Raw genomic sequence first — 12,050 nt, 5'->3', positions numbered from 1 at the left:
AAGAAATTTTCTGGGTTGAAAGTACAGGAATATCTCGAGGAAACATGTTTAAGACTTTGAAAATAATGGAACATCAAAAGTAGGCCGTTATAAGATATTATTAATCTATAAAAGTCATTCATTATCATCTCTAAAAACAACGCAAAACAACATTAATCTTGTGGAGTGAAAGAAAACACAATGATCAATCATAGAGAAAGAGAACGATCACCTAACAATACTTCTAATAATGTTGTCTAAGCTTCCTGCTTTGAAAGAAACATGGTCATTCCAGCTCAAAGTACTCCTTCTATTATCACTGCTGTGATGTATGGGACAGTACAAGACACAATCTGACTACAGACAGGAGGTGTTTAGATTTGTTAAGTTTTGTGCTTTGTCCTTATAATTTAACAAGCCCACAGAATGTGAAGCAGTGATTGAAATATACTTGATTTTTTTTTTCCTTTTAAACCTTCTTTATGTTTTCTTAAATAAAAAGAAAGGACATTTTCTTGCACACAACAGCATGACTGAAGATTAATCGTTTCCTACGGCAAAGAACAAAAAGGACAATACCAATCTAAAAAGGAAAATACCAATCTAAAATGACTTTCCAAGGCTCCAACCCACATTTAGGTATCTAAGAATGTTTAATTTTATATGCATCCTGTGTATCAAAGTATGCTGATCTCACAATATAAAAATTGAGTATTTTTTAAAACTTTAATTCCAGTACATTTGGTGCACCTTCTGCATCTTGGTCATGCTTTCCCTGTGCTCCTTAGAATCATGATGTAAACTGTGTGTGCATGCAAATCATTATCTCTGTGTTAAGATACATAAGGTTTACTCTGTTTTTAAAAGTAAGTGGGTCAGACTGGCATATTTTAAAGCACTCTTCTTTTGCACCCTATTAGTGATTCTACGTTTAATGAATAAATGCTAGAATTGCATTTCAGTAAAGTACAGAGTGCTTGTCAAAGAAGGAGTTCCAAAAAAGAAGTGAAGTACATACCTAAGCCTACTTGGCCACTAACATAACTGCACTACATAGGATGTAGCCTGTAATCATATTGCTTATCACAGAATATCCTCAGATGAAAGGGATCCACAAGCATCACCAAGTCCACCTCCCAGCCCTGCACAGGACACCCACCAAAGGTCCCACCATGTGCCCGAGAGCACTGTCCAAGCTGTGACCACTTCCCTGGGAAGCCTTTTCCAGTGCCCAATCCCCCTCTGGGTGAAAAACCTTTTCCTAAGCTCCCTAAAAACATAGTTTTAAACACATTACTCCTCCACATTGGCCCTAACAAAATCTGCCTACAATTCGCTGAATTCTACAACTCCTTGGCTGCACTTCCACTTCTACCATAACTATACAATGATTGAAAAAACCCATTCAAATCAGTGACTACTACAGTGTTTTCTTTGGTGAGTCAGGCTATGTCCCATAGCGTGGATACCTAACACCAAAGCTGCACGTTGTCTCAATCCACGTGGCTCAAAACTTGGAATTCTTTCAGAAGGGTGTACAACTACTTTTATGTTCCACAGGAAGAACTCAGAGTTCATCACTTCTGTTTAAAATGAGTGGGCAGAGGAAGGAAACAATAAGAGACCTCATACAAAAAGATCTCATGACCCTGTCTGGGAAGAGCAGATCCACTGTGGGTATAAATTGCTGTAACTTCAGGAACTGCTAGAACTTACAACAATCCTCCCTACAGCTAAAGAGCCAGAAACCAGCTCTTGTCACTGTTTCTGGGTTTGTTTAGGTAAAACAGGTGGTTTTCAGTAATGAATGATACAAAAACATTTTACTTTTGAAAATACTGATTTGCAGGGGTAATTAAAAAAAACCCCATAAACAAAAACCACAATGAGGTTAGATATTAGGATCTAGAGAAAATCTAACTCTAGCACTGGCAACTTTGTTTTTTTGAACATTAAATAGCATGGAGAAAAAAAAATATGTGGATAGCATAGAGGGAGAAAAAAGTATCATAAGTTTATTTTACTGATTCTTTAAAACTATTTCCTAAAAGAAAAGAGTGTAAAATAATTACCTATGATCCAGTATGTAAGCTGCAGACCTTCTGGAGGTCCTTTTGCCTTCAGATAGGGTTTTACGTACTTTAACACATCACCCAAATACTCCAGAGTCTTTGCTACCATGGCAGATTTCTCAGGGAGAGTCTGAAGACCACTGTAAGTTCTACCAACAGCCTGAGAAAACACAAACATTGAAATAAATATAAATCAGTCTCTCATGAGACTTTTGCAAGTAATTTCTTTTTCAGCACACTAAATCTGATACTTAGTCTCTTTTCACTGCAATTGTCTTATGAAAATAACATGGGGTAGAGGTACAGTACCTTAATGAACTGGACAAGAGCATTTTTTGGGTCTTGCTTGAAAACTGACTGTCCAACATTAGCCTTTAAAAGAATGTTTTCTACTTCTGAGAGTTTAAAAATCAGTCTTGTCATTTCCGTCAGCTGCTCCATGTAGGCTTTTCCTGATTATTACAAGAGAGGACATCAATAAATACAGTACATAGTATTTAATTTAGTCCCAAAATAATGAAGTGAAGCATTATTTTAAAATATCTAAAACACAAGTATTTGGCAGCCAACTGCATCTCTCCAGATAAATAAAACAATTCCAAACCAGTTATTTTTCTGATATAATTCATAAGAAAGTACAGAGTTTTAAGTATGGCTTAAGCTGATGGGGTTTTTTTTTTTTTGAAATCCACAAAATGTGTATGAGAAATAGCGACTGGAAGACAAGTTCTACAGATAATTAGAACTGCATTGGTTTTAGAAGAAGGGATAAAGTATTGCTCTAAGAAAGCAAAGTATCCAGTGTAAAAAAACGGGAGAATTAATTGCAGCTAGATTCCCCCATCCCTCCCTTTTTTTTTTCTTTTAGGCCATTCACAGCATGATTTCTGACTATTTACTTCAGATTTTCAATTTTTTTTGGAGCAGTTTCTCCATGGGGGAAAAATAACTTGTCTCCTTGGGAGCAAGTTTTTATTCTTTGCTTCCAAGGAAACAAGCTCTTTTATCTTTGTTTGTGATAAATTTGTCATATGCAGAGCAGGCAAACTATCAATAAATAGCACAAGCAGTGTAAAGAAACACATTTTGTAATTAGGTAAAAGTAAAGGAATACAAACAAAAATACATTTTGTAATTAGCTGAAAATGTTTGCCAGCTTTGCAATATAGCCCCGTTACTGCAAACATGAGGGAAATGTGAGCACTTACCAACTGTTCTCTCAGCATCTGTCTTGGCCCAGGCGCCACTTGGTTGATCGAGGAACATTTGCAAAACGCAGCGAAACCACGAACGCACTGTCAAAGCTTCATAGGACGTATAGCCCATGCTAGAAAAAGCCTCACACAGTGAACTGTGGAGGTGGAAGAGAAAGAAAAAAGGTACAGGGATCTAATAAAAGTCAGCAGAAAGGTGACAGAGCGTGTCATTTGGCTGTAGATGACACATAGTTGTGTATATATGTTTTGGCTACAAAAAAACAGAGGGAGGAAAATCCACACAATGGGAAATGCCTTACTGTAACAATGGATGATTTGACTGTGTTATCTAACTGACAATGTACAATGGTGGAAATAGTTTATCTGAATTAGCTTGGAACTTCATATTGACACTGTTCACACTGTTCAAGCCTTTCATATAAAGCCAGCCCAGGTGTCCCATGCTACTCTGAAGCCTGCTTAGTTCTAACTAAGTCTGCTTAGTTCTAACTACATTAAAGATGGAGAGGAGAAGGCCTCCTTTAGCAAATAAAGATATGCTATGTTCAAAACAGATACAAAAGGGAAACATAAAAGGGCACCTTGGAGATGAGAAAGGAAACTGCTGTACTTGGCAGTACACTTACAGACATATTCATTTAGGTATGTATACACACACAAGCATATCCATTCCCACATAAACATGCTATATATACTTTCAAACACCTGCTACCATTCTACCAGTCAGGTGTCAGACCAGAGTCACTCAATGCACAGTCCCTGTACTCTACTGCTCTGTATTCCCAAAGTTTTATTTGCCTCACCACCACGAGTAGCTGCTGCAATTGTTTTTCCCAAGCATATCAACCTTGCATCATTAATTCTGGAGAAACTCCTTGCAAAAAGACAGCAGGTGTGTGCTGCACTCTGTTCCCAATTACTATCAAATGAGGTGCATGTGTGCTTCAGGTCAGAGATATTTCTTGAAAACAGTTACACCTTTTATTTGAGACTCTTCCTCCCTGATCAGTCCTAGATACTTCAGCTTTAATGAAAAATGCTTGTACTCTTTCTTGATATGTGTACATGTAAATCTACCTATTTTCTACTCATTTTTTACTCATGCTTACAACTGAATGTCAAAGGTCCAGATGGAAACCAAACTGGATTCTACTTCTCACTAAACAACATTAATGAAGTTGAGGGTTTTTCTGCTTCACTCACTTAAAACCAGTGATATCTGTTGTGTATATTTTGTCTGAACATTCCTGCTGAAGTACTATTGACAAATTAAGTAAGGAGACCAATTGAAAGCAAATAAAATAAAAAAATTAACACTGAATTCCAGCACCGAAGAGAACAAATAGGTTGCCTACGGACTTAATGCTACTTGCAGTATCATGTAAAGAAATTCAGTCTCGTGTAATCTTGATGTACACAGCTAGTCTACTTGGTCCCAAAGACAAAACCACTTTCTGTTGTAGTCTCACTCTTGTTTCTCTTGCTTGCTGGTAGGTGGGCCACTTAGGCATCTTCCTAGAACTGGAAAGGAATATGCTCCTAATCCTTAGAAAGGAAGGAACAATAACTACCTGCTGGAAGCAAGGCAAGTGGTTCTTTTAAAACAGTGAGCTTATTCACATGCTCTGAGTTAGTCTGGACAGGTTGTAACACCATCATGCACTACACAACATGGATCTGGAGAGGAAGGTTTAGGCTCTACTGCAGAAGAAATTCCAAAGCTCATGCATATGTTGCCAGAGCTTGCAGGGTGTAACAGTATTGTAAACAAAATAATCTTTTTACTTTTAACTGAGAAAATTTGATGAGAAAATTATCAGAGCACAGTAACCAAGAAGTCCTAAGATTACAGCACTTGGATACTTTGATAACTTTTGCTGTAAAACTGTGTAAGGTAATTAAGTACCTGAATCATGCTAAAAAAAAAGTGCTTTCAAGACAACAGTGATACCTCTATATTCTACTAAAAATATCTTACCTTAGGTACAAACAAGGTAAGTTGAGCCAGGATAACAATGTATCTATGTATGCATTGTTAACAATATGTCAGGTGCTTAATGAACATTGGTGACAAATACTTAAATAATTGCTTTCAACTACCTACTTGAGTGAAGAGAATTGGTAATTAACCTTATGACCTAAATAATACCAAAATTCAAGTTCAGGAGTCAAAATTTTTTTCTTTTCATCTCACACAAAGAGCAATAAAACTCAAAATTATAAAATTCAAATTATAAAAGGAATTTAATGTGCCTAACTCATATTTCATTCAGCACATGTTGGGTATTTGCAACCTTGAATGAAACTCACTTTTTAAAAAACATAAAAGAGAAATTTAGCAGAAGATTGAACACTCCTTTCCCAAGTTCCAAACTGAAACACAAGGAACTAAATTCAACCTTTTCTAACACCTCCCTGCAAGAAGGCCATAGCCTCATCTTTGTCAATCACACTTAAATAATCTTTACCATATCCTGATTTACAGTTACTGTCCATAGTACACTACGTACCCTAAAAATGTGCAACATTTTTCACTTTCAAATACAGTCCAACACAGAAATATTCCCTCTTTCTCTCTCATTTCTCACCTCCTCTGCTTCCAAAACCTGATTCAGAAGCAGGCATGGCAGGCAAAAAAAAAAAGCACACAACAAAAACAACCACTACCCATCCATCTTAGGTTCACAGAGGCTTACTTAGTGAAAATAAAATTTCTCAGGTATATAAAAATTTTACTGGATTGTCCTGGGCAATCTGCACTAGCTGATCCTCTTTCGAGAAGACGCAAAGAATCTGCACTATTTTAATCAAACATTACATTCTGAAGCAAGATTTCCCTCAAACCTAATGAAGGATGAAAAGGTGATGGAAGAACAAATAGTCACAACTTTTCACCTGTTTTCAATTAGATGACTTAGGTATCTTGACACCAGCTGAGGCCACACCATGTCATCCCACCCAAAGAGCCGCATCATCGACAGAACAGGCTGTGGCTGCAGATCTGACAGGGCTTTGCTGGGTATATCCAAAGCCAAGAGAGTAAAACCTGTTTTGAAAGAGAGAAAAACATGGCATCATTTTAATAATTTCTCAGTATAATCCCTGTTCCACAAAGAGCACTGAAAATTAATTACAATTACTAATGTGCAGTCTGGAAGTACCAGAAATCTCAATTAGAACAGGGCAACTGTTCTAACAGTGATTGTTTGTATCCACGTTAAAAATGTAGTCTCTATCCCAAGCAGTTTGTAAATCATCAAGACACATGGGTGGCAAAGGAGGAAACACATGCAATTTTAAACAGATTCACAAAACCACAGTTTATAAATCCTGAAGGCATAGTTTTACCACCTCTGCAATGTCTTAAAACCTGCTTTTTCATCTTCTTGACTTCCTTTTCTTACCTCCATCCACTATATCTTGCCCTGTACACTTAAGTATTACTGTGCTTTACGGGGTTGAGTTTTATTTATTTGTTTTGTTGTTTTTACGCACTTCTCACAGTGAAAAACTGGATCTGAAAAGAATTCACTCAGTAAAAGCTGGTACCTCTCTATTTTTAGAAGACTTTCATGTATCAAAAGTTACCATATAAATAAAGCACTACAGAAAAAATTTACTCTTGCAAAGGATCTCCATATAACTGCTTCAGATCTAGAAACTGGGGCAGTACTTTGTGCAGAATTTTGGTAATGAAGCATAACCTTTTGCTGTTTCTGTTAATTCCACTGTAGATTCTGTATCCAACAGTACCAGAATAAAAATATAATGCCTTATTAATACTGCAAGTGACAAGTGCATAAAAACTCAGAAATTTGATGTAATCTTAAATGCTGAGCAGTTATTGGGTTACAGGAAATGAGAAACATCAAATGAGTCAGGAAAACTGACTTTGGAGGGCAATGAAAAAGGGACTCATTAGTTCCCAAATTCTCCAATTCAAATAAATATAAACCTGCATGCATTGACAAACTGACTTTAAATTAGACAGAAAAGGCTAGTTTTATTGTTGTTCACAAACAACAATAAAGTTGTTTTAATTAACAGTACAGGGACAGACTACCTTTAGCCATGAAGGACTTCCCATTTCCTTATGTGCCTCAGAATAAACAATAAGGTCATACAGAGTCCCCATTCTGCCTTAGGTGAGGAAACAATTTGTGCCAGCCTTCCTCCAGATTATCACCTCGTTTCTGCAGCAGCAGCCTTAGGAGAGGCTGGGGAGAGAGGGGAGGCAGAGCAGAGCCGTGAGGCCCGGGCTGTTTGCCTGGCAGGGGGAGCAGGAGAGCTGTGCCAGCTGCTCTCCCTCTCCTCTGGGCTGCAACCTCAAGGCAAGAACTCAAACAGCATGGGAAAGGTTTGCCTGTCTCTGCAGTGCTACCTTACACATCTCTACAAAGCAGGTCACAACTGCACTCCCCTCCTTCTCAGAGGAGTTTATAATAGCTTGCTGCTCTTGCTATTTCACTGTGCTAATATAAAAATAGAAAAAAATCTATGTCACTGTAGGAAATGAATGAAAGTTTTGACATTAACAACCTTCTCCTTTGATTTGTATTGCTGTTTCTCACACATGTTTCAGCACTGTGAGACCACTACTGTTGCACACTGCCTCTTTCATTAATGCTGCCTCCTAACTACCACAGAGCTGCTTCAAATGAAGGGTCTTTTAGGTTTTCTATTACCAGCTCAGTACTCCTGAGCTTGTAACTTTATCTAATTCATATCATGATGGGAAAAAATATTTTATGTTTCACTCTTCTGAATTTTAGTTAACTGGATACAAGATTTCATTGTAACTGCAGAATGCCATGTTAGCTACTGATGTGAAAGATCAAACTGGGATATCTTTCTATTCACTGCCAAGCTGACTCATTGCATGTGGAGTTCACACACATATGGAATGTTGTACTTCAAGATTAAAAGCCTTCAGTGCAAAGCAAGACAAATAACTAGAATGAATCGTTAATAGTTTTATGACCACAAACATAAGGATTTGTCAAGAAGCAACAGTCAAGTAAGCAACCTTTTAAAAATTGCTTTCAAATGAAAAATATTTTAGAAAATTTAATTTGAATCTCAACCATTATGAACAGTTCAATACAAATAAACGTCTACAAAAACAAGTAAATTCTGAATATAGTGAAAAACAGTATCCTTATTTATACTGTATAACACTTGCATGTTGATTATAATTTGTGACTAGTAGTGAAAAAGAAGTCAGGTTTGTGTAGCTTCAAACCCCTTTGGCATTCTCAGTGTGTCTGTACCCTATTAAGGAACTCAACACTACAATACTTCCTTCTGCCAAAACATTTAGCACAGATTCTACTTTTTTCATTTATACACACTTATAGACACTTATATACTTCTCCTTACTACATGGAAGGAGAAATATCCCAAAGTACAAACTCCTTGAAAGTTTGTGACCCAGAGAAGAGCACCAAACCCAGTAGGTCGCAGGCAGGGTCAGTGCTAACCTGCAGCTGTATCAGCAAGCTGTGGGGAAGGCGGCGTCTGAGACATTCGCTGGCTCTTCAAGTAGGGAAAGAAATTTCTCCAGAGAGCACTGGCGACAGCAAGGTGGTGCTCTTTAGCCACTAATGGAAGCTGTGCATCTGGGGCTGTGTTTCCCAGCTGAGGTCCCTGGCTTACACGTTCATGCACGCTCCTAGGGAGAAACAAAAACAATGTTTACGTACAATAAATGAAAAATTCACATCTTTTTAAACAGTATTTACAGCTACTTTAAACTGTAGAGTCTGAGAACTGAAGGATCATTTTGAGCAATTAAAGCCTTTATGCAAAGACATTATGCATACCAGTTATTTGATGGATGAATGATGGCATATTAAGCACCATAAAGTTAATGTTAATTACTAATGTCAACCATTAATTATATGCTTTTTAATATGTCAGATCAAAATGAGAAATTGGCAGCTTTAAAATTAATATCTGCATTTTGCAACCGTTAGCATGACAAGCAAGTCTGCTTCCAATCGAAAGGCAGGTGCTTCTTTAAAATTTCTGTCACTAGGATTTTTAGGATTGAGTTGTGTACAGCCAATAATGGCAAATGATTTTGATCAATTGTAAAGCTTCCTTCTGAAATCTACTTCTCACTTGTACAATCTCACTAGGTACGAGGTTAGATAAAAGATTCATTTTATCCTGATGCACTGCAGACAATTAGGTTTGACAGCAATGCCCACAGCTTTGTTAGTACAGTAAAGACAAAAGTTACCACTACACATAACTCCCATCTCTTCCTCAGACAATGTGGCATGAATTCAATAACACACTCAATTTTCTTTGATTCTTCTAGTACCATTCCTGCTACTTAATCTAATTTGGAAGTTGTGACTTTCTAGAGGTTTAATAGAGATATGTCTTCAGGGAATCAATGTTCTCTGAGAAATGGGGGGGGGACATTAATAAATTTGTCTGGTAGAGCAGGATAGGAGGCATTATAGCAGCAGGCTGATCAACTAAATAACATGCTTATTAAAAACAATCTGTAGGAACGCACTATCATTCCTGTTCCTATTTATCTTCTGGTCAACCCAATTGAGATTGTGCATTAAAGCACAAGCAGCATTATTACATTTGCTTTATTAAATTCTATAAACAGCACTGTAAAGTCAGAGTCAAGATATTTATAAGATAATGGCAAACTGCAGAGGCATTGAGAATTGCCTTAACACTAACATTTCTAGACTACAATGTTTTTTTCTTAACTGCCATTCTCACAATAGCAAGTGTTTCACAAAAATCCTCCCCTGGATCTTTATTTTATGCTTACCCTAATTTGAAATAGACCAAAACAAAAATAGAAAAACCTCCAGCTTCTAGTTCCCTTCTGGGAACGGAGGAAAATTATGAAAGAATTACACAACTCACAGCACTCATTAGGACATCTGAAATGGAATAATTTTAAATAAAGAGTAGGTTGGCTGCAAGGCCTTCCCATACTACGGTTGATATTAGAAGCGCATCTCATTATATCAAATTAGTATCCAAAAATTCTGCCCAACACATAATTTAAAACATAAAACATACTGGCTGTCAAAGGTAACGATACCTTATGCCTGCCTGCAGGCATTCATTAGTTTCAATAGGACAGACAGAGAGAATTGAGTACCAGCTACTTTTCGAATGGCTACATTTAACAGACAAGGAAAGGTATGCAGCATTAGGAGGAATCAAGGATTTCTTTGAGAGATGGCATGAGTCCAAACACAGGAGCAGAAGCCAGGAATTCTAAACCCAACATTTATTCCCTCTGTGGCTTCACATAAATCATACAGCCTTTGTTAGCCTCAGTTTCCCAGCCATGATATTTGGATAGTGAGACAGCTTACCCTTTAAGGATGCTGTGAAAACAATCAATGCTTAGAAACTGAGGATTATATTCAGTATGCCAGTTGGTATTCCTATTTACAAGGCATATTCTCCAAGTCAACATGAACTGAAATAGAAGCAAGATTAGCATAAAGAGTCAAGCAGCACTTCTTTGGGAGCATCCCCTCATGAAAACAGGGCAAAGAAAAGGGTGTAGAAACCGTGAGGTGTAGAGGTCAAATGATGAGATGGTAAAGACAAGGCAAAAGACAAAAGTTAAAAAAATTATTTTTGTCTATTGCAAAAAGAAAAAGTTTAACAGTAAAAACAAAGGGCTTTTCTGTTCTATTTTGTTAGGAAAGGAAACATGATGCCTCATAATGCAGAGAATAAAACTTCTGGGACCAAATTCTGCCCTACTTACACCCAGACTGCACTGTAAAACTGCACAAAGACCTTTTTCTCTCCTCTAAATTGCCTCTCCAAAGACGGGTGCCTTGCATCTCCTTTAGCCATCTATGCAAAGTAGAAGGGTGTACAGACTTCCAAAGTAAGGTAATATATCTCTGTGTCAGTGGAAGGGCAACACGTACAAATCACTATTTATGTTTATTCATAGTAACCTACACAAATGCTGGCAATAAGGTAAATGCTTGGAATAGATGGGGCATCAATATATGCTGCAGCTGAAGTAGCCAGCTATTTCTACAAACTAGCACATTTTTAACTCTACTAAAAGATGAATAAATGCAATTTTACTTTTTATACAGGTTTCTACTTTTTTCTAACACTAGACAAGCATACCATCAAACATTACTCAATTTCTAAAACTTTATATATTTGATTTTCTATTCTGCTAAGAACTCAGGAACCACCAGTTGCCTTATTACATTGGTAATAATTTGGTGTGGTTTTTACTTTTCAATAATGAATTTTCTATTTCTTAAAAAAAAAAAAAAGCTTTTTTTTTTGTTTTTTATTTTTCATTTTGCCATCAGATCAAATAAACCCTGGGTTTATTAAAGAAGGGAATAATGCTTGTGCTACCTGAATGAGGATTGTGCTGGATATGTAGGTATAATAGCATACAGGATTATTTTCTATATCCTACACCTAGAGTAAAGAATTGCAGCCATTTATCTGGATGTAGACACAGTAATCATAAAATATGCCCTTGCAAGCCTGCATTACTAAAACAGAGCCAAACTTTGTCAAGCCAGAAGAGTAAAACACAAAACTCATCAGCCTGCCTGTATTATGGAAACTTTCAAGTCACTACTAGTCTGTAATCTGCAATGGATACATAATAACATCCAGACTTAATGAAAAAATGTCATTTAATTTGATCTAGAAGGGTTCAGAACTCCCCAGCTCGAGAGAAGACCTCTCTCCTACCAGCACTGCCAGGGGCTACCACCCTCAGGGTCTCCCAGGCTGTGAA

General features: G+C 37.1%; 1 protein-coding gene across 1 annotated transcript in view; it reads right to left on the bottom strand.

The window, feature by feature from the left end:
• The window catches only part of MMS22L (MMS22 like, DNA repair protein), a 94,508-nt gene that overhangs the window by 18,215 nt on the left and 64,243 nt on the right, over window positions 1-12,050 (bottom strand). The window contains exons 15-19 of the mRNA XM_064710087.1: window positions 8,749-8,939; window positions 6,164-6,314; window positions 3,260-3,402; window positions 2,361-2,503; window positions 2,052-2,211 (exon numbers count right to left, since the gene is read on the bottom strand). Coding sequence (XP_064566157.1) covers window positions 2,052-2,211; window positions 2,361-2,503; window positions 3,260-3,402; window positions 6,164-6,314; window positions 8,749-8,939 — 788 coding nt within the window. The remainder of the gene's footprint in view (window positions 1-2,051; window positions 2,212-2,360; window positions 2,504-3,259; window positions 3,403-6,163; window positions 6,315-8,748; window positions 8,940-12,050) is intronic.

The sequence above is a fragment of the Zonotrichia leucophrys genome, chromosome 3 (assembly GCF_028769735.1).
Source record: "Zonotrichia leucophrys gambelii isolate GWCS_2022_RI chromosome 3, RI_Zleu_2.0, whole genome shotgun sequence".
Lineage (NCBI taxonomy): Eukaryota > Metazoa > Chordata > Aves > Passeriformes > Passerellidae > Zonotrichia > Zonotrichia leucophrys.
This window is presented reverse-complemented; position numbering and strand designations above follow the sequence as displayed.